General features: G+C 41.9%; 1 protein-coding gene across 4 annotated transcripts in view; it reads left to right on the plus strand.

The window, feature by feature from the left end:
• The window catches only part of LOC133477376 (palmitoyltransferase ZDHHC5-A-like), a 156351-nt gene extending 137870 nt beyond the window's left edge, over window positions 1-18481 (plus strand). For 2 of the 4 annotated variants that reach the window (XM_061772026.1, XM_061772025.1), the window contains exon 11: window positions 9686-18481. In XM_061772026.1, the coding sequence (XP_061628010.1) occupies window positions 9686-9905 (220 nt within the window). In that variant the 3' untranslated portion in view covers window positions 9906-18481. The remainder of the gene's footprint in view (window positions 1-9685) is intronic. The other 2 variants (XR_009788322.1, XR_009788323.1) reach the window with 2 other exon arrangements.
• Window positions 18482-23665: the final 5184 nt, after the last annotated feature.

Here is a 23665-nt window from a genome sequence, read left to right on the forward strand (position 1 = left end):
AACCGAGCACACACCTGCACCTCTACACCCCGTTAGGGGCATGTTAGTCACCTTTCCAATTAGCATCCATAAGGTTGTAGGTGGCTTCTTCCTATGCCATGTTGAGCATAGAAAACTGAGTGTTACAATCCACAGGGATTCCTTTCCTTATGTTTATGGGAAGTCATCCTTTAGAAACAACAATACTTTTCAGCCTTGTACTTTGTGTTTTTATAAACAGTAGCAAATGCATCATCTTAAATTTTCTAGCTGACCGCCCTCAAAGAGAGGTGTCAGGGTACATGCAGTCTTTGACCTAATGCACTGAATGTCACAATTTTTAAACATTTATTCTCATGTTCATTAACAAATTACGGCTGATGCTTTTTGACAGTTGAAATGTATATCGACACAATTTACGGTACTACTGATGTATTTAACCCATTCACTTTACACGAAATTACAAAATTTAAACATTTCCATGTTCATTTGCTAACTGGTGTTGGTGCTTTTGTTAGTTTCAATTATTTTCTACACATTTCACTTCACAGGCAATAATTTTAGGTCCAAAACTATAAATATGTAAAATACAATCAGATTATCTGAAATACTGTTACATGATACATTATATTATAATAAGAAAATACTTGGAATACTTTTTAAAGTAAGTAATTATGTACTTTGTCTACAGTCATTGTTTGACTTTAGTAACATTCGATCACAAGTTTCTTCAGATCAATTAATTACTACATGGCGATATTATCATCGAAATATTGTCACAATATTGTACACACACCACTTCTCTTTAGTTCTCACCGTATTATCATGCTAGTATCAAGTTGATGCTCGACTAAAAGTGTTAAAAAGCAACAACAACCAAGGAAAAACATTTGCATCAACATACTGTGATGGTACTCTATAAAACTATATAAAACTCTATACTCTGTACTCTATAAAACTATATAAAACTGGTAAAGATCATATTCTTAAATTTGAAAAATATCCCACTTGCTTGTTAATTCTTAGCATATGTATTTCAAAAGTTAATTAGAATGTTTGCAATCCATCAATTAATTTGAAACTCACCCATGGTCATACGGCTAGCCAGTATGTCGACCCGTTGTCTCCAGGGGCACGACTGAGTGACTTTTCAGCCTTGTACTCTGTGTTCTTATAAATGCAGCCCTATGGGGGGCACAAGCCATTCCAAACTGTAGGCCGGCCCCAAGCCCTGATAAATGCAGGGGGTTGCGTCAGGAAGGGCATCCGGCTGAAAACCTTTCCAAACAAATATGAGCCTTCGTCTAAAGAATTCCATACCAGATCGGTCGTGGCCCGGGTTAAAGGTCAGAGGACAAAGACTTAAAAAAAATTCTTTATAACTCTCGAAACCCTTTACAAACCACATCTGCTATTTCAAAGTGATTATGTAGCAGATATACAGTAGTTAAATCGATAAATATGATGCAGAATGCGCCTTCTGCTTTTTGCATCTAGCGCCTTCCGGTCTTCGGCTCTATCCGGCACTGTGACGTCACACGACCAAACAGCCTGTTCATTCGGTGTTGTGTGCTATTGTTCCATGCTTTTGTTCCCGTCCTTGTATATTTGTTGTCGTATGATTTAACAATGGCACAATGGTTTATTTTGTGGAATTTGGCTTTACAAATGGTTCAGGCAGTGGCAAGAGTTTTTTTTGGGCTTTCCAAGTGAAAAAGGAATATCTGACCAGTGGATAGGGACAGTCAATCGACAGGGGAAGAAACGTGGTCAGCTATGGATGCATAGCAAGCATTCTAGACTCTGTGCTGATCACTTTGAACCAGCGTGTTTTGAGAAAGACTTAGCAGAAAGCATTGGAAACAGAGGTAGAGGCTGAAACCAGCTGCGGTGCCAACTATTTTTCCTACGGGCATTGGGACCGCCAGCAAGAGAACTAAATCTCGCAGCCACCGTGGCGAAAGGGCGCAGACAAGAGGTGAGGATTTCCTTGTATATACCTATTGACTCTATTATAGTTACTATGCACTGGGGAGTAGGAAAAAAGACCCACGCAGTACTTTTCAGTAGGGTCGTCTGTACTTTTACCTATATGACAAGCCAACAGACACGGCAATGACTTTCTGTGCGGCGTGTTATAACGGAGCTCGAGCGAGGGGTACACAATATATAGGATTACTGCATACGATGTAAAAGCTTGTGCTGTGTCACTGAAACATATATGAATATATAATACGTATAGTCGTTCTAAAAAATATTGGCACCCCTGGGATGCCATTATTTCGAGCCATGACTGTATAAAAAGATATGCTTTTGACATACCGTAACATCAACACAGTGGCCACTCTATTTTCCTGTTGTACAGCTGTACTTGGCTGCACGTCGTCGTCACTGTTCCGACCTCCCGATGGGTTCAAACATGTATGGTTTGACGATGCCAAGTTCAGTTCAGTGCTCCTGTATGTCGAAATCCTTCTCCTCCTCATATTCCAACACGTTGCTCGCCATTGCGTGTGTAGCACGCTGTGTTTGTCAATTGCAACGTCACTTCTGGTGACTGGTTAGAGCGTCAGCCTCACAGTTCTGAGTACCCGGGTTCAATCCCCGGCCCCACCTGTGTGGAGTTTGCATGTTCTCCCCGTGCCTGCATGGGTTTTCTCCGGGCACTCCGGTTTCCTCCCACATACCAAAAACATGCATTAATTGAAGACTCTAAATTGCCCGTAGGTGTGACTGTGCGTGCGAATGGTTGTTTGTTTGTATGTGCCCTGCGATTGGCTGGCAACCAGTTCAGGGTGTACCCCGCCTCCTGCCCGATGATAGCTGCGATAGGCTCAGCGACCCTAGTGAGGAGAAGCGGCTCAGAAAATGGATGGATGGATGGATGGTTGAAAACTTACTGGAAGTTACGTGCATGTATTACATAACATAAAAACACTGCAAATATGAATTTTAACTGACCCCATAACATCTTTGTCATCTGACCTTTAACAATGTCGCCCCCGGCACCGTTAACCTGCAGGACGCCGGTGGAAATTCAGCTTCTTTGGGTCGAAGATGAAGGAGAGGTGCAAAGCAGGTTCTCAGGCAGTAAGAGAAGAGGAAAGCACAGAGCCTAAAATTGAATGTGGGGATTTTGAATCTTGGGACTATGACGGGAAAATCTCGGGAGTTGGTTGACATGACAATTAGGAGAAAGGTTGATATATTGTGTGACCAGGAGACAAGGTGGAAAAGCAGTAAGGCTCGAAGTTTAGGGGCAGGGTTTAAATTATTTTACCATGGTGTAGATGGGAAGAGAAATGGAGTCGGGGTTATTTTAAAGGAAGAGTTAACTAAGAATGTCTTGGAGGTGAAAAGAGTATCAGATCGAGCGATGATGCTGAAACTTGAAATTGAGGGCGTTATGTATAATGTGATTAGCGGCTATGCCCCCACAGGTAAGATGTGACCTTGAGGTGAAAGAGAAATTCTGGAAGGAGCTCGACGAAGTAGTTCTGCGCATCCAAGACAGAGAGAGAGTCTTGATCGGTGCAGATTGTAATGGACATGGTGAAGGAAACAGGGGTGATGAAGAAGTGATGGGTAGGTACGGCATCCAGGAAAGGAACTTGGAGGCATAGATGTTGGTGAACTTTGCAAAAAGGATTGAAATGGCTGTAGTGACCTACAAGAGCAGAGGTAGAAGCACACAGGTGGATTACATCTTGTGCAGATGATGTCATCTGAAGGAGGTTACTGACTGTAAGCTAGTGGTAGGGGAAAGTGTGGCTAGACAGCATAGGATGGTGGCGTGTAAGATGTCTCTGGTGGTGGGGAGGAAGATTAAGAAGACAAAAGCAAAGCAGAGAACCATGTGGTGTAAGATGAGAAAGGAAGAGTGTTGTGCGGCTTTTCCGAAAGAGCTGAGACAGGCTCTCGGTGGACAGGAGGAGCTTCCAGAAGACTGGATCACTACAGCCAAGGTGATCAGAGAGACAGGCAGGAGAGTACTTGGTGTATCGTCTGGCAGTAAAGGAGAGAAGGAGACTTGGTGGTGGAACCTCAAAGTACAGGAAATCATACAAGGAAAGAGGTTTGCTAAGAAGAAGTGGGACACTGACAGGACCGAGGAGAGAAGAAAGGAATACATTGAGATGCGATGTAGGGCAAAGGTAGAGGTGGTAATTAATTTTAATTATCAATACAGTTTGGCCAGACAAAGGTTTGGCTAGAGACGGGAAGGATGTCTAGCAGGTTAGGGTGATTAAGGATAGAGATGGAAATGTGTTGATTGGTGCCAGTAGTGTGCTGTATAGTTGGAAAGAATACTTTGAGGACTTGATGAATGAGGAAAATGAGAGAGAAGGAAGAGTAGAGGAGCCAAGTGTGGTGGACCAGGAAGTGGCAATGATTAGTAAGGGGGAAGTTAGAAAGGCATTAAAGAGGATGAAAAATGGAAAGGCAGTTGGTCTTGATGACATTCCTGTGGAGGTATGGGAGCATCTAGGAGAGGTGGGTGTGAAGTTTTTTTTACCAGCTTGTTCAACAAAATTCTAGCGCGTGAGAAGATGCCTGGGGAATGGAGGAAAATTGTGCTGGTGCCCATTTTTAAGAACAAGGGGGATGTGCAGAGCTGTGGGAACTATAGAGGAATAACGTTGATGAACAACACGAAGTTTTGGGAAAGAGTAGTGGAGGCTAGACTCAGGACACAAGGGAGTATTTGCGAGCAACAGTATGGTTTCATGCCTAGAAAGAGTACCACAGATGCATTATTTGCCTTGAGGATGTTGATGGAAAAGTACAGAGAAGGTCAGAAGGAGCTACATTGTGTCTTTGTGGATCTAGAGAAAGCGTAGGACAGAGCACCCAGAGAGGAACTGTGGTACTGCATGCGGAGGTCTGGAGTGACAGAGAAGTATGTTAGAATAATACAGGACATGTACGAGGGCAGCAGAACAGTGGTGAGTTGTGCTGTCGTTATGACAGACGAATTTAATGTGGAGGTGGGACTGCATCAGGGATCAGCCCTGAGCCCATTCCTGTTTGCAGTGGTGATGGATAGATAAGGTTAGACTGGAATCCCCGTGGACCATGATGCTTGCAGATGACATTGTGATCTGCAGCGAAAGCAGGGAGCAGGTGGAGGAACAATTGGAAGGATGGAGGCATGCACTGGAAAGGAGCGGAATGAAGATTAGTCAAAGTATGACAGAATATATGTGCATGAATGAGAGGGTTGGAGGGGGAAGAGTGAGGCTACAGGGAGAAGAGAGTGCGAGGGTGGAGGACTTTAAATATTGGGGTCAACAGTCCAGCACAATGCTGAGTGTGGTCAGGAAGGGAAGAAACGAGTCCAGGCAGATTGGAACGGGTGGCGGAAGGTGTCTGGTGTGTTATGTGACAGAAGAGTCTCTGCTAGGATGAAGGGCAAAGTTTATAAAACAGTGGTGAGGCCAGCCATGATGTACAGATTAGAGACAGTGGCACTGAAGAGACAACAGGAAGCAGAGCTGGAGGTGGCAGAAACGAAGATGTTGAGGTTCGCTCTAGGAGTGACCAGGTTGGATAAAATTAGAAATGAGCTCATCAGAGGGACAGCCAAGGTTAGATGTTTTGGAGACAAAGTGAGAAAGAGCAGACTTCGATGGTTTGGACACGTCCAGAGGAGAGAGAGTGAGTATATTGGTAGAAGAATGATGAGGATGGAGCTGCCAGGCAAGAGAGCTAGAGGAAGACCAAAGAGAAGGTTGGTGGATGTCGTGAGGGAAGACATGATGGCAGTTGGTGTTAGAGAGGAGGATCTCGGGGATAGGCTTACATGGAAAATGATGACACGGTGTGGCGACCCCTAACGGGACAAGCTGAATGGAAAAGAAGAAGAGCACTCCACGAACATACCCGAAGCTCGAGACAGTGTTCTTACTCTATCCATCGCAAAGGCTACCGGAAGTGACGCTGCAGTTGACAAACACAGCGCGCTACACTATACGCAATGGCAAGGAATGTGTTGGAATTTGAGGAGGAGGAGGATTTCAACGTACAGGAGCACCCAACTAAACTTGGCATCATCAAACCGTACATGTTTGAGCCGATCAGGAGGTCAGAACCTGACAGTGACGACGAGGAGCAACCAAGTTGCAGCTGTACAACAGATAAAGTATATTAATAAATCCATGTTTCAGTGACTGGGCACAAGCTTTTACATCGTATGCAGTATTCCTATATATTGTGTGCCCCTCACTGAAGTAGCTTTATAACACACCCCACAGAAAGTCTTTGCCGTGTCTGTTGGCTTGGCATATAGGCAAAAGTACAGACGACAGTACTGAAAAGTACTGCATGGGTCTTTTTTTCCCTACTGCCCAGTGGATAATAATCACAATAGATTCGTAGGTATGTCCAAGGAAATCCTCACCTTGTCTGCGCCGCTTCGCCACTGCACCATGGCAGCTGTGAGAGTTTCTTCTCTTGCTGGCGATTGAAGTCCTGATGGCCGTAGGAAAAATAGTTGGCACCGCAGCTCGTTTCAGCTTCTGCCTAACTACACCTGTGTATCCAGATGGATGCAAAAAGGAGAAGGTTCATTCTGAATCATATTTATCAATTTGACTGCGGTATATATGCTATATAATCACTTCGAAATGGCAGATGTGGTTTGTAAAGGGGTTCTAGACTTATCAAGAAATTTTTTAACATCTTTGTCCTCTGACCTTTAATCTAACCCCAAGTTACTATGCACCAATTTGTACTTTCTAGTAATCACTGCAATGTTTTACGATCGTAGATCACATGGTCTGGGAATGGTCTTTTCTCAGTTCTCTCAGGAGGAAAGGAGGAAGGTTGAGTTGAAGAAGAAGATGCACAAAAATGTACAAACAAAAGAGCTGCCAAAAAGAAAGTTGTTCACGTGGGTGCGCTCGTAACCTTTCCTGCCGTTTGGACTTGTTGATGGCCGCGCTCTTGCGCTAAACTGCCGCCGTAACTTGTGGTAATCCCAGGAGTGTCTCTCCTGAGCCACAGTGAACAGGAGAAAATATTTTCCCCGGCTGGGGAAAATATGAAGCAGCATTGCAGACTTCTCATCGGACAGCCTTCGTCGTGGTCCAGGTTCCACGCACGCCACAAAGTGACAAAACAAAGGAAAAAGGGGGGCTTGGTCGGAGCCAAAAAGAGGAGAGGAGAGCGCAGGAGCTGAAGGGATGTTAGCCAGAAGAAGAGCGCAAAGACGAAGTGAGGCTTTTTGTACCTCTGAGGCGGAGAAGGAGACCATACCCATGGACTCGGGTTTCCATGTTAAATTTCATTCTACCTGCATGAGTCACGCCCAAAGCACGGATTGAAACTCAGCTCATTTTCAAATAAACGATTCCCAACTTTTAAACTTTCTCACACAAAACTCAAACATATAAAATTATTGTTTCAACTTTAGTCTTGGCAAACTACTTATTGTTCAATAAAACGTCATTTCGTACTGTTTGGCTTCAAACCAAGAGCTACAGTTCTTCTCAATTAGTCCCGTATTTAGACCTGTAGAATCAACACAATGACACAGAAATCAAGTTATACAACCCCAATTCCAATGAAGTTGGGACGTTGTGTTAAACATAAATATAAACATAATACAATGATTTGCAAAGCATGTTCAACCTATATTTAGTTGAATACACTATAAAGACAAGATATTTAATGTTCAAACTGCGAAACTTTATTGTTTTTGGCAAATAATCATTAACTTAGAATTTTATGGCTGCAACACATTCCAAAAAAGCTGGGACAGGGTCATATTTACCACTGTGTTACATCACCTTTTCTTTTAACAACATTCAATAAACGTTTGGGAAATGAGGACACCAATTGTTGAAGCTTTGTAGGTGGAATTCTTTCCAATTCTTGCTTGATGTCCAGCTTCAGCTGTTCAACAGTCCGGGGTCAATCTCGTACCCACACTCTTTTACTACGAAGCCACGTCGTTGTAACACATGGAGAATGTGGTTTGGCATTGTCTTGCTGAAATAAGCAGGGGTCTCCATGAAAAAGACGTTGCTTGGATGGCAACATATGTTTCTCCAAAACCTGTATGTACCTTTCAGCATTAATGGTGCCTTCACAGATGTGTTAGTTACCCATGGCACTAACACAGCCCCATACCATCACAGATGCTGGCTTTTGAACTTTGCATCCATAACAGTCCGGATGGTTCTTTTCCTCTTTGGCCCAGAGGACACGACATCCACAATTTCCAAAAACAATTTGAAATGTGGACTCGTCGGACCACAGAACACTTTTCCACTTTACATCAGTCCATCTTAGATGAGCTCGGGCCCAGAGAAGCCGGCGGCATTTCTGGGTGTTGTTGATAAATGGCTTTTGCTTTGCATCGTAGAGTTTCAGGTCGCACTTACGGATGTAGCGCCAAACTGTATTTACTGACATTGGTTTTCTGAAGTGTTCCTGAGCTCATCAGAATCAGAATCATCTTTATTTGCCAAGTATGTCCAAAAAACACACAAGGAATTTGTCTCCGGTAATTGGAGCCGCTCCAGTACGACAACAGACAGTCAATTGACAGAGAACACTTTTGAGACATAAAAACATTAAGAAAAACAGTCACTGAGCAATAAAGGATTGCTAGTTATATGGTAATGCCGGTACATTATTTTTTTTTTGAAAATTGTGCAAAAAGATCCAGAGTCCACTCGCACTTAGAGCAGTTCGAATGACTAATATTGTAATAGTCCGGTGCAATAACCATTGTGCAAAGGGCGCTGAGACTTCAAGCGAGTAGTACGATACTCTGGGACAATGTTGATTTGTGCAAATCTTGCAGATAACTCCTCAGTCAGTGTGCAAATGGAGCAGATGTTGGTCAACAACAGATATGCAAATAGTGCAGCGTGGCTGGTTGTCAGCCAATCGCAGGGCACATACAAACAAACAACCAGTCGCACTCACATTCACACCTACAGGCAATTTAGAGTTGTCAATTAACCTACCACGCATGTTTTTGGGGGATGTGGGGGGAAACTGGAGTGCCCGGAGAAAACCCACGCAGGCACGGGGAGAACATGCTAACTCCACATGGGCTTGACCATGGGACCATGGGACCACGAGGTCCCACTCAGGGACCCCATGGTCCCTGAGTGGTGTAGTGCATTAAAATCTGGAGTGTCCTGTGAGGATGGGGGGGAGGTTAGGGCTGCCTGGCATTGCCAGGTCTTGCATAAAGCTCTTGCAACAACATTCCCTGTGACACAATTGAAGATTTGCTAAAATACATTGTTGAAAGCCGTGGCCTCCTCTTTTATTTTGTTTTATATTACATACTATTCTTATATAGTATAGCAAGTAGCGATCCTGTTGAGTTACATGAATTGTTGTTGGAGGTGATTAAATTCCAACGATACTTGAACTGTATTGAACGTGAATGGATGAACGTGTAGGAGGGGTGTCATCAACTCGACTATCATGACCTTAGCATCGACTATAAATATAATATGAAGTCATTCAACCCAACAATTATTGTCTGAAAAATCAGGTTTCTTAGCAGTTTCTCAATCCGAAACGCATTTGCCAGTTTCTGTTGCAACAAAAAAATAATTTCTATCTTGTGTGTTAAACCAGCTGCTTAGAAATGCACTATGACAACTAATCTGTAAAATCTGCACTTCCTTTGCGGATCAGTTGCACTAATTTCTTTAACTTTGTGTTTTTCTTTTATCAGGGTTGAGATAGACCAGACCGAACGGCGGAGTTGGACCAATGGCAGTGAGCCTTTTTTTACTTTGCCATCCTCCTCCTCTGCTTCCTTTGCCTCCCACCGGGTCAACCCATCTGCTGGAGTGACTGATTCTAGCTCAGCAATTATTCAACCGTTAACCCATCAGCCTCTGGGTACTGGTCTGGTGAGGTGTGAGGCTACCACCTTTGAGATTTCTGTCTAATTTGCAGCTTCATCCTGAGATTCTGAGAAGACTACTGACTGACTCTATCGCACTGATAGTACAGCTAGTAAATTTTTATTATTTGCTATAAAACAAGAACTAAATGAGACTCGGCTGGTATTTAATGAAAAATACTATCAATCAATTGAACAGCCAGGACCTACAAGTCAAGTCATATTTTTTTAGGTCTTGGACTGACTGACTGAATCTGCCTGTGTTTGAGAAAGATTGCTACTTGTTTCATTAAGGCAAGTTAATTTTCATAGAGGTAAGAATGAACAAATGCTGATTCCCTTTTTTGTTGATTATTCTTAGATGTGAATTAATTAGTACAGGATAATGTGATTTGAAATGTGAATGTCCTTATTCTACTTTTGTTGATTATATGGTACATATTGTATGACAGCATGCACATTCATTATTAGTAGCCACTGTGGGCCATGTTGGACTGTGGATAAGGTTGAGTGCTTGAACAAACAGGAAGAGAATTTAGGTCAACCACTAAAAAACCTTTGGTTCTAAATCAGAGCTAGAAAACAAGGCAGGTATTTCTAAAAAAAAAAAAAAAAAATCTTGGTTTTGATTTTCAAGGTCATTAGGTCTTCAAAATTCCAGGTTATTTTGTTATTTTCTACAAATCTGTTTTTTATTTATGGATTAGATAGAGGGCTGAGCATCGAGAACCGATTGGAACCAGGACTAACGTTCCGGTTCTCCCAGAATTGTTCAAATTTAAAAAATTCGGTTCCCAGTATCGATCCCTACAGTCCGCCAAACCCGAAGAAGAAGGTGGTGAAAACCAACGAAGAGGCGGTAAAAACCAATGAAGAAGTACGCACAAAAAGACGTGCTTGTGCCAAACAGCAGTGTCGAACAAAAGTCTTTATTTTAAAATAAATGACCAATCACCTAAATGCAACACTTGGATTAAGATTATATTGTGCAAATGAGGGTTTCACAATGTGTAGAAATCTGACGCGCTCCCTCCCGCTCCGAGCCTCAGCCTGGACCGTGTGGAACTTCAGTCAAATCAATTGGGTGAGTGAAACAATAAAATAGGTCTATGCCAACATTGAGGCAACAAACAAGTTAAACGGTGGGTTGCACTGCTGGTTTTTAGTGTTTATTTTAGTCTTCAAAGTAAATTCTGATGACAGACACAAACATAAAATATAAATGACTTCCTGTTGGATTTATCTTACCCAACATTATAAAAAATAGACACAAAAGGAATGAAGACGCTGGTTTCTTTTTCTCATGAGGAGGGCGTATGGGAGATTGTTCAGATTACAGCCTCTCAACACGCTCTAAACAATCTCTCCCGTCACTCCTGTATTTATTTGAAATAAGGAGGTTTTACAAGACATAATGTACTAAGCTACAAGACACAACACACTAAGGGTAGGGTTTCAAGGTGAAGACATGGGACCAACACCTGCCACGTCCCCGACCACGTCCTTGGTCAAGGCGCCCTTCCATCGGATGATTCCTGCTGAGTCATCTTCTTGAAGGCGAGACATCTTCCTTTCTCAAAATCGTCCATAATACTAATGCAAGCTAAGCAAATAAATGATAACTTCTACAATATATTTAACACTTCCATACTGTAAAGAAAGTAGAAACAGTCGCATTATAAGCTTAACATTGAGCGAAAACTTCACCAAAAGTACATCATGAAAATCTTTATATTTAATGACCGGAATTAATTTGACCTGATTCCCTTATGAGACACAACAGGAATTTAGGAAATTTCACCTGCACATGCAGGTATTTATTTCACACTCAAACTGATTGAATTTTTGGCCAAAAAGTTAAGTAAATATCATCCTTAAATTGAATCGCCAAACACGACTCGTGATGCAAATCAAATTGTTGCTAAAACGAATTGTTACACCCCTATTACTTAAAATAAGCATCTTATAATTTCTACAGATTTAACCAAACTAGTAAGTAATGCCACTTAGAATTTTACATTCATGACATTCTTGTTTAAATCAATAACGAAAATCGAATTAGGATTGGGCATCATTTGAATTTGAGCGATTCTGGTCCCAATTCCGGTCCCTCATTTTGATTCCGATTCTTTTAGGGGTCTGGGTCAAATAAGGTTGCATGGTTTAAATAAAGGGTGTCCAAATTATGAACATCCATTTTCTTAGCAGCCTGCAGCATAAACTAAAATGAACATTTGACTCGGTGTTCTTTATAACCAGTATGGCAATGTGTGTGGAACTAACCCAAATTACTTAATATTAATTAATTATTGTTTCACCTAAAAATTAAATATATGATTAAAATAGTTTTTGCGACTGTTTTATTAAGTAAAATGATTTATGTGTTTTAACTTGACTTCCTGTTTTAAGCATGAAGCCTTTTATTTTGAAGGGTACGCACCGGAACTAAGCATTTTGGCACGAACAATAATTTCACACGACACCGGTAAAAACGAAGTTAAAACGAGATGCAAGAAAAAGAGTAATGAATGGAACCAATTGCGCTGTAAAACGTTGATTCGTTTACCTACCCACAATTGAGACACAAGGTTAATGTTTATGATACTGTGAGATGTTTTTCTGAATTTTGTCCCAATTCATTGTGATGTAAAGTTGAGAGTTTGACGTTTGGTGAAGTTTTCCCTCAATGTTAAGGTTGAATGCAACTGTTGCTACTTTCTTTCCAGTATGGTAAAGAAATATATATTTTATTTTTGTGTCTGTCATCCGCTCTTTCGTTTGTTTGAAGAGTAAAATAAATGCTAAAAACCATCAGTAGAAGAGTGCAACCCACCGTTTAACTGGTTAGCTGCCTCAATGTTGGCATAGACATATTTTATTGTTTCACTCACCCAATTGACTTCACTGAACTTCCAAATAAACAAAATAAACCACATTTTGAGTTGCATATACTGTTGGAAAGTTGTGTAAAGTTTCTTAGCGTTCTTAATACATTACAATATTTTTGTGCTCCAAACATTAAGCAAGATACATCATATTGAACTGTGCTCCAAACATTAAGTAAGATACATCTTATTGGACTGTCACTGAACATCACTCCGAGAACACTGCTATAGTTTACATGCCTACATTTGTAGTCTAACCACCTCATTTGGTATTTGTAAATTCTTTTTTTCTTCTTCAGTGAGAGAAATCTCATTTCTGCTGGGCTTTAACAAGTGCATCAAAGTCAGTTCAATGTCTGAGGTGGCGATGCGAAGCACAGTGGACCGTTGATCATCAGTGAGAGAGGATCTATACCTGGATTTTGCAAACTTCATCATTGAAAATGTTTCTTCATATATGTAAGCAGAGCCAAAGAGAACCAACATCTTCTGAGCATGTCTCCTAATGTTTGGAAAGTTCTCCTCCTTGAGAGAAGAGTAGAAATCCAGTAGAGATCCTGACAAAGTGTTCTGCCAATACTGCATCAGACTGCAGGTCTATAAATTCAAGCTGAACCTCACTGGGTGCATTATTGACACTGCAGGTAACCGAAGACGAGATCATGTGTATTCCATCATCGATTGTTCTGAGATCCTCAAATCGCCTTGAAATGTCACCATGCAATGGTACAAACATGGCTGAGTATCTGCAGAGGTAATCATCTGATGGTGTGACTTCTTTCAGGGTTTTCATGTATTTATTGGCTTGAAATAAACCGACTCTTTCTCATGAAAGCCTTCACCGGGCTGTGCATTTCATGAACAAAAAGTCCCTTGCCTTTCAGTTTGGTGTTCATTTCATTCATACAGTAAGTGTAGTCACATCAAGAGCAAATTCAAAATCAGCTATCCAGCGCTCATTTGAGAGCTCTGGGAAGTATTTGCCTTTCTTCTCACAAAACTCTCAAATCTCTGCTTTCAGGTCCCAAAGGACTTTGCCCAGGCTTAGCCATCTGACAACTGTGTGGTAGCCAATGTCACGATGCTTAGTCTCATGCTCCTACAAAAGTTGCACAAACTCTCTGTGATTCAATGCCTGTGCCCTGATGAAGTTTTGTATTTTAATTACAACATCAGTAACATAGTTAATAATTAGCACTGACTTGCACAACATATGTTGGTGCATGATATAATGCAAAAATACCCATTTCTGATCTGGGCTGATTTCAGTCACTTTATCTTGCATAAGTTTCAAAAGTCCAACATTTTTCCCTGTAAGACTTGTACAGTCCATACACATATTTACCTCATTGCACAGATCGCTCCCTGTTGTTGTCCCTTTTATTGACCGCATTGCTGCCAGCTCTTCCATAATCAGCCTGCCGTAATCCCACGGACAAATACGGGTAACTGCACTGTGTCGCGGACATCACAGCTCTCGTCCAAAGCCAAGGAGTAAAATTCAAAAGTTCCCACTTCACATTGAGCTGAGACTCAAGATTTCCTGCACTGACGTCGATCCTTCTCGTCACGGTTCGCCTGGACAGTGGGACTTGCTTAAATGCATATTTTTTTGCAGGGCATATTAGTCCACAAAGCACTCTTTGACAAACTCCCCTTCCAAGTTTTTAGCAATTTTGTGGGCTGGTCTTTGTTGCTGCATCCCTAGATGTGTGAAGCGCGGTAAAAAAGCCTTGCTGCTTTTGCAGATTAATGAGCAAAACCTGCAATGTCAGTGCCCTTTTAGCATCAATCAAGTTTTTGTATTTCTCCGCGTGTTTCTCTTTCGTCTCGTCATGTCATCTAAAATTGTAGTCCTTAAACAGGGAGATCTGCTCCTCGCAAACTAAATACGCCGCTTTAACGGCGACTTCGGTAAATAAATACTTAGCGGCCCAATTTTTATTGAAAACCCTGCATTCGGCATCTACCTTTCTTTATATCGCTCGAGCAGACATTTTTTAGCGGTACCGCTAAAAATTATCGTCACACAAGTGACGAGACTTGTGAAAAATTGTATCATGATCCAATCACGTCTTGATGTACGTATTGCATCATTATGTATGTGAATAAAAAAACCTTCAAAATAAAAGCAATGGCGCTTTTGTCCATGCATGAGATAAAATGAAAATTGTTTATTTTGTAATTTCCAATTAACCTTGTGCGGGCCGGTCACAATCAAATGGGCGTATGTGGCCCGCGGGCTGTACAATGCCCAGGTCTGGTCTATAAGTATACATATGATGTGTTTTAAAACAATACTTAACTATATTTGTAATTGTTTTATGTAACTATGGTAGATAAAATAGCAAAGTTTGTATTCATTGTCACCAGTGATTGTCGTCCGGCAACTTCCATTGACATGAATGGGAGTGAAAGACGAGCTCAAAATAGCCCCTCTTTTGAATTTCACCCCTTGTCCAACCTCAATTTAGGGTCTCTATTAATGCGCCAACAAAAAGCTTGGTGAATTGTGATTCACAATGATTTATATACACTGAACAGCCGCGTGAGGTTAAAAAACAGGTGGCTATTTTGAGCTCGTCTTTTGCTTCCATTCATGTCAACCGTCGCTGGCAACAATGAATGCAATTAATGCAAGCTTCGCTATTTTGTCCACCAGTTACATGAAAAAATTACAAATATAGTGAAGTATTGTTGCAAAACTCAACATACTTGAATGTGCGTACAAATAAGTCCCGCACAATCAAACTCGTGGCACTTCGAAGACATTCATTAATTCATCTTTCCTACCGCTAATGCTCACTAGGGTCGGGGGGTATTGGAGCCTATCCCAGCTGACTGAGCGAGAGGCAGGGATCACCCTGAACTGGTCACCACCCATTCGCTAAAGCCCGCCCGAAATTCTCGGTCACAAGCTTATAAAAGTCTCGCATCTGTGGGCGTACTCTTAAGTAACGCCACTAAGCCTGATTGGTTCACTGAGTGAGTTTATATAGCAAAGCTACTCACTCTTACCTGTAGTTCATGTCACTTTTGTCCGGAAGGTGGCTCTCGTCATTGAATCAACCGTACGCCCTGCGAATTCATTTGGTGTCTCGTAGTCTGAAGTTTAAACCTCCCTGAATAAAAAATGCTAATTGTTCCATTAGATATTACAATGGCAGTCCCCATTTATGGCTTTGCCTCCTAACTTACCCAGAGGACGTATTGTCCTGTAAACAGCAGGGGAGACCTGATAGATAAGCATTTGGTCCCAAGAATGCAATCGCCCTCTTTGAAGTAGATAGTTCAAAGAGGAGATGGTTGAAACGATCACTCTCTTACATGGATTCTGCTGTACTGTGAAAATGTCTCTGTTCAGGTGCTATTAAAAATACACTACACATGTTTTCGGAATGTGGGAGGAAACCGAAGTACCCTTGCAGGCACAGGGAGAACATGCAAACTCCACACAGGCGAGGATGGATTTGAACCCCAGTCCTCAGAACTGTGAGGTGGACGTGCAAACCAGTAACTCACTGTGCCGCCAACATAGATTTCCACATTAAGTAATTTATTAATGGAGACACGCTGGTTTAACATTACTAATAACAAACCACAAATTTACACTTTAAATGTAAGTACTCACCAAGACAGAGATTTACATTTTTTATTTATTAAAATAACAGCTGACAATGAAAAAAGGGCCTTAAAAAGATGTGGGTATTTTGTCAGACAACCATTCGCATTGACCTTAAACTATCATATTTCTCTATGTAAGCATGTTAATTTTATTTATTTTCACTAATGCTGCTGGCTGCAGCATGAGCAGAGACGTCATAGTCTTGTTCGAGTCTGAACTAGGCATCGGAGACATCTATCTAGCAGACACATAATACAGTATGTACCTGTCACGGAGCGTAGTAGCATGTGAATTGGATTGGACCCAAGAGCCGAGTGAGGCGGAGGGAGGACATTTAGAATGGTTTATTGTAGGTTGGCTCAGGGTAAAATCCAAGGCGAGGTGGAAGACCGTCGGGACGAGAAGCGAGCAGGAAGCGGGAACGTAAGCAGGTGGGGTAGCTTGGCGGCGTGCCTGGAGCGGTCAGCGAGACGGAGAAGGAACACTGGAGACGGGGAAGAACAGAATCGGGTGAGTACAGATGCGGGTTGTAGGATAATACTATCATATCACAAAACCTGGGAGTACGAGAGTCGGCTGGTGAGTCACAAACAAGCGTCAATACTCAGGCGAAGGCTGTAGGACTTGACGGGCTTTAAATGCAGGCAGTATTCAGTGCTGCTTGAAAACAGGAGACAAAGCACACGACGGAACTGCAGGCCATGGATCATGACATGTACCAATCAGACCCAAGCTGTTTTCCATCTTTAAATTCAGGAAGCTGAGCAATCCAATCAGAGCAAAGCTCACTTACATGTCAGAAATCCGATCATCTCAAAATGCCAGGCGGAAAAGACCAAAAAACTGTATAATACCTTGAAAAAGGACATTATTGGCATTTCCTACCAAAATTATGCAAACCAGATAAAAGGACATCAAAGATTATTCAAATTAAATAAAAAAAACAGTGATGGAAGGGGACCTTTAAATTCGGTTTGTTCGGATTTTTTATTTTTTTTTGGCTGAAATTTGGTCCCAGCTTTTGTCCATCCACTCTCTTTTTGGCAGTTTGGAAATGGTCCGTACCACATCCATCCACCTGCTCGCGGGTCTCTTCCACTATTTTCTGTAATCACGTGCCCACACAAAGCCTTTTGTGCACGTGCAACTTTATTTTTTTGCAGGGCTTGTGAACATGTCCTCGTCCTCAAAGAGAAGAAGAATACTCACGTCAGTAATTGAAGCCTTTAAATTTCCCGTAGGTGTGAATGAGTGCGAATGGTTGTGCATCATGGACATATTTGCCATTTTATACTCTACTTACTACTTGGACTTGCCTTGTCACGATGTTTCCTCTGTCTGTATATTTGTTAACCTCATATTTCGTCAGCCGAATTTAAGCATGGTCAGACGTTGTCGTGTTATGGGGTGTAGCGCTTTTTTGAGTCAGGCCTTTGCACTGCTGATTGCTTACTGACTGAACTACGTAATTCACTGCTTACCTGCAGTATAAGAGACTGTAACATAGTCATAGGGACCCTGTGTGCATTACGTTCAAATGTAAAAGTTATGTTCATTTATATTTATTGCACATTTTTTCTATATGTTTAACTATAGTTAGTCTGTATCAAAATGTATTTATTTATTTGTGTTTTTTGGTGTATGGAACAAGTAATTGGATTTTCATCATTTCCTGTGGGAAATATGGCTTTGGTTTTCGTGGATTTGGTTTTAGTAAGACTTTTTGGATGTGATTAATCACGAAAGTCAAGGTTCCACTGTACATTGAATTTGATACCTTCAAGATGTGCTCAAGAAGTTGGGATAATCTCTTGTACCAGCCGTTCGTTTTAAAGCTGGAAAAGTTGTCACTACTCAATCAACACTGATTTGAAATACATTATAAAACAGAAAACCAGCGTATTGGTGAATAGGTTCACAGCATAATTGAGCATTAATGAAAAGTGCTCCAAAATGTAATAACATTTTAAAATGCAACTTTGGGAATGTAGTTGTTTTACATTGCAGGTTCAATACATTGGATCATTAGAGCTTGTAATCATAAAATACAGTTTGATCTCTGTATACAATCTTTGTACAAACTGCATTAAAGATGAAATCAGGAAAAAAAAACACTCCTTACAGAGTTGACTCATCATCCTGCATCCACACCTGTCGTTTCACTTCTCCAGCGCTAGGAAAGTATGGCGAACGTGTTTCAAATAGTTATATATTTTTAATCAGACACAATATTGCTGCAGAAAATCATTGACATATAGTATAACTGAATGATGCTGAAAATATTAGCATAATGAAAAAAATAACAGCATTAAAGGTGCCATATTTAACCAAACAAACATTTTAAAGCTGTGTCAATACTTTGCAAATATATTTTTTCATTTTCAGTGACATCGAGGTGTTAATTTACTCTATCATACAAAAATATTTTTTTTTTCAATTGCTAATATTTAGTATTTATTACTCCTGGATCTTCGCCTCCGTACCAGAGATCAAGTGAAGTTTGATTGTCTTCACAGAGGGGGCACTGCTGTCTTTGGGGCCAACACAGCTGTAGGTGTCGCAGAAGGCCCTTTCAACACACTTTTCTGTAGTTCCCAAAATTATTAAAAAATAATTAGCGATTGGCGCACAGTCACCGACTGGTTAGCACATCCGCCTCACAGTTCTGAGGACCGGGGTTCAAATCCCGGCCCTGCCTGTGTGGAGTTTGCATGTTCTCCCTGTGCCTGTGTGGGTTTTCTCCGGGTACACCGGTTTCCTCCCACGTTCCCAAAAACATGCATGGTAGGTTGATTGAAGATTCAAAATTGCCCTTAGGTGTAAATGTGAGTGTGAATGGTTATTTGTTTGTATGTGCCCTGCGATTGGCTGGCGTCCAGTTCGGGTGTACCCCGCCTCTCGCCTGAAGATAGCTGGGATGGGCTCCAGCAAGCCCGCGACCCTAGTGAGGATAAGTGGAACAGAAAATGAATGAATGAATTATTCAAAGAAATTCAAAATTATCCAAACCATATACGTACATACCAGTAGTGCTATATACATTGGGAGCAGTAAACATTCAATAGATATGATGGTTTTGTCCTTACCTATTTACTCCTGCGAGATTATGAGTACAGAATACATTTGAAATTATCTGGTGCATATAAAGAGTACATTTTCATTTTAAAAGTTACATACTTTGTTTTTGGTGCCTATCTGTTTCCAAAATATAATAGTGTATCTATGTGTATGATTGAGTGAAGGAGAGGCATATACTTAATGAACGTTCAAGTTCAGTCCATTTACTTTGCATGAGTGTATGTGCAGATATGCCACATCCAATATGACAGACGTGCTGACATATCAAACTTTATTTATAGAGCACTTTTCACACAATGATATGCATATCAAGTGCATTACATGGTTAAAATCAATCCCCTCCAACTACTCCTCCACACAGTTCAGTTCAGGGTGTACCCCACCTCCTGCCCAATGACAGCTGGGATAGACTCCAGCACTCTCGTGACCCTTGTGAGGATAAGTGGCTCAGAAAATGGATGGATGGATAATAATGCAATGACATATGGCTGGTCACAGAGAAAACCAAGCCAACCCGCTCATTGTGGGCTCTACCAATATATCTCTAGGCTGGCAACACCTGCGACATTTTTTATTTTATTTTTGGGCCGCTTCCAACTACACAACGGAGCACGGGTCCTGGGTATCTCGCAATGACAATTTTGTTGCCCTGAATTGATCAGTGTTTTATTTTGCTCATTATTGTCTGATTAGTGGAAAATGGACATCTGTATTGGACATTAATGAAAATACGGAACAAATCGCATCCGATATTCGTTAAATACGGGACATGACATTTAATAGCTAAATAAGAGATGATTTTGTATTTTACTGGATGGTTGGCAACCGTAAATATATACCCCAAAAGGTTTAGTCCCCAAACACCTCCTTAAAATAATAATAATAGTAAATGAGTCCACCGGAACCTGTGGGTGAGAAGGATAAGGCAAGTGGACGTCGTAAATATTTGTACAGAGAAGATAGCAAGACTGCCTGGTGGTGGAGGAGGCACTTCAAAAGTGACAGAATGATAACCAAACCATAGGGTTTGTAGAAGGCATTTTCTTACAGGTACGTGATATTTAAAATATTTCGTAATGTTGTCCCTCTCCTTGAGTTGTCACCTTATAGTGGTGGAAGGGTTTGTGTGTCCCAATGATGTGAGGAGTAAAGTTGTCTGGGACTTTACGTCTCTAGCAGGGTCACCCATGGCAAACAGGTCCAAGGTGAGGGACCAGACAAAGCACGGCTCAAATGAACCCTAAGGATGATTAACATAAATGGACATCAGTTTCCCTTGCCCGGACGCGGGTCACCAGGGCCCCCCTCTGGAGCCAGGCCTGGAGGTGGGGTTTGAAGGCGAGCGCCTGGTGGCCGGGCCTGCACCCATGAGCCCCGGCTGGGCACAGCCCGAAAGTGTAACATGGGTTCCCCTTCCCATGGGCTCATGGAAGGGGCCATAGAGCTGTGTACAGTGTGAGCTGGGCAGTGGCCAAAGGCAGGGACCTTGGCGAGCCAATCCCCAGCTACAGAAGCTGGCTCTAGGGACATGGAACGTCAACTCTCTGGCAAGGAAAGAGCCCAAGCTCTTTGAGGTCGAGAAGTTCCAACGAGATATCGTCGGGCTCGCCTCCACACACAGTTGGGGCTCTGGTACCAGTCCTCTTGAGAGGGGTTGAACTCTCTTCTACTCTGGAGTTGTCCACAGTGAGAGCCCCCCCGGCTCAGTGCCTGTACATTGGGTTCACCCAGGTGGACGAGAGGGTAGGTCACTGCTGACCTTCCGCCTTCGGGTGGGTAGACAGGCCCTGACTGTTGTTTGTGCCTAATGAAGGAACCTGTGTTTAAAATCTCCTATTCCTCTCGTGGTTCCAAGCGTGCTCGTTTTCGTGAAAGAACTACGTTCATAACAATGTATTAAAAAAACAACCAATTTATTCCTGACAGAGGAGTCTATACATTTTGCAGAGCTCTGGGTTCGTAACTATCCCCATCTTATCCTTAGCAGATAGAGTAGTCGAACAAAACTATCTGATTCTACCCCAGACTTATACAATGTTTCAAACGTGAAAGTATGGAATCGCTGTCGTCTGATTGGTCCATGGTCTGATCTGACGTCATCGTTGCTCTGCAGAATGATGACCATTTGCCGCTGGCTCCAGATGCTGTCTCCAGATGCCGTCCCACATTCCTGAATCTAATGTTTATAGTGGCTCCCCGCAGTCCTTTTCTTCCTTGACATCTGTTCTTTATTGTCTCCAGATACACCCTGATGGGGGGCTTTCCTGCAATAAACTCCTACCCCCTTATCTGATTATACTGCAATACACATCCTTGCTTACCTTCCAAACCAGTTACCATGAAACTATATATTATATTACATATAGAATTACATATTAGAATATAAAGTATTCTATATTACCTTTGATCTTCTGATAATCAGAAGATCAACAACCCCTATACCTGCAGCCTATTTCACCACAATACTCAACAAAACCTAATCTAACCACAGCAAATGCAAAAAACTTAAGAAGGGGATACAAAGGCGTCGACCCAGGTCTCCACGTCCTCTTTCAGCGGCAGCTGCAGATCTTGGCCGTGGGGGTCCTTCCCTTCAAAGGCCTTGAGAGCAAACCTGAGGACAAGACTCCTGAGAAAATGAATAAAACACCCCCACACCAGTCACACTCCCAGGTGAAATCCTCCATATGGTTGATCTCCCTTCATTTGTCATCAGCTGGTAGGCACAGGTCAACTTGAACTCAGTAGCAGCAGTATAATGTTCCTGGACCACAGGGTTTACAATCCAATTGAGGTTATTCATCGTAGCACAAACAAGACAGTCCTTTTGATAGATTTTGACTGCGTCCCTACCTTCCATAGTAATTTCCTTAAGCCAAAAATTACCTATATTAATTCCTGCCGCTCGTCCCTTTGCCTCCTGTAGCAAATGACTGTTTACCGCCCCCTGGATCAAGTCATTATTCAGGTCATATCCCATCACTTTAGAGGTTCAAAAAACCACTGGATCCGCATTCTTTGATACTGGTACTTTAGCAAATTTTCTAACAAACTACTAACAGACTCCTTAACCAATGGTAGGTGAAATCAAGTAGGAGGTTTGCTCCTTTCTGACCTCTCTCTTCCAACCCCTACCGACATTTAATACAAATTTTGAAGTAGAATCCTATCTGAGGACTGCATGACCTCATACTCCCATAATGGCAAAAATATTTCTTGCCATAATTTCTCCCACAATCCTATCTAGTGACTCTGCCAACCCCACTGACTAGGGAGATGTCTGACTCTAAGTAAAATTTAACCATCCTTATACTGAAAACTCCTAAATATATGTACTGCATAACCTTTACCATTTATTGCTGTTCAAAGGCAGATGACCTGCTTAATACCAATTACCAAATTACCTCATGTGTGTCCCCACCATTTTCCGACGAGCCACTGAGCACCGACCGACTCCGACCTCAGCCACACAGCATCCTTGATGGCTTCTAGTTGTGTCCACTTTGTCCCCCACTGAAACAGACTTTTCATCATATTGTTGGCTGTAACAGAATATGAGAGGGGACACACTGGGTTTTCACTTGTCAATAAGTTCACGCTAACACTACCGAGCCTCCCATAGTCACCTGTTCAGTAAACGGCGTTTCTGTCATAGCTTCTAAGTTTGGCTTATATCCGCTTACTTTCTAGCTTGTTCAACTAAGTTAGTGGAAGATTTCTAAGTCTAACTAACCTTTGTTCTTGTTCTCCATTTTACAGTTGTCCCTGAGTTGCAACCTTCCTGACCCCCGTCTCTTACGCTCAGGCGTAAACTCTGCCTATCGTAAACCTCGCACACGCACCAGTCGTAAAGCTGCCCCCCCCAGCTGGGACGCCTGTGTCCTGTCATAAACCATTTGGTGTCCATTCCCTGCGAAGTTAGAGCTCTGGGTCTCAGAAGGACATCCCAGATTATTCTGTTTGCTATTTCCTCAATAAACCTTAACTTGTATTTATTAATCTATATATGGTGCTTCACGATTACCCTTTTGCTCAAAAGGGTAGTTCTCAGCTTGTCCACAAATTTTTGTAATCAACCTGACTTCGGAGACAGAATGCAAATACATAAACCTCCTCAAAATTGACTTGCCAGACAGATGGAAAAATCGTCTTTGTCCTCACTGCTCTAGTGCTGACTCTGGGGAGACAATCAAACAGATTAATCCTCATAGCATATTA

The sequence above is a fragment of the Phyllopteryx taeniolatus genome, chromosome 4 (assembly GCF_024500385.1).
Source record: "Phyllopteryx taeniolatus isolate TA_2022b chromosome 4, UOR_Ptae_1.2, whole genome shotgun sequence".
Lineage (NCBI taxonomy): Eukaryota > Metazoa > Chordata > Actinopteri > Syngnathiformes > Syngnathidae > Phyllopteryx > Phyllopteryx taeniolatus.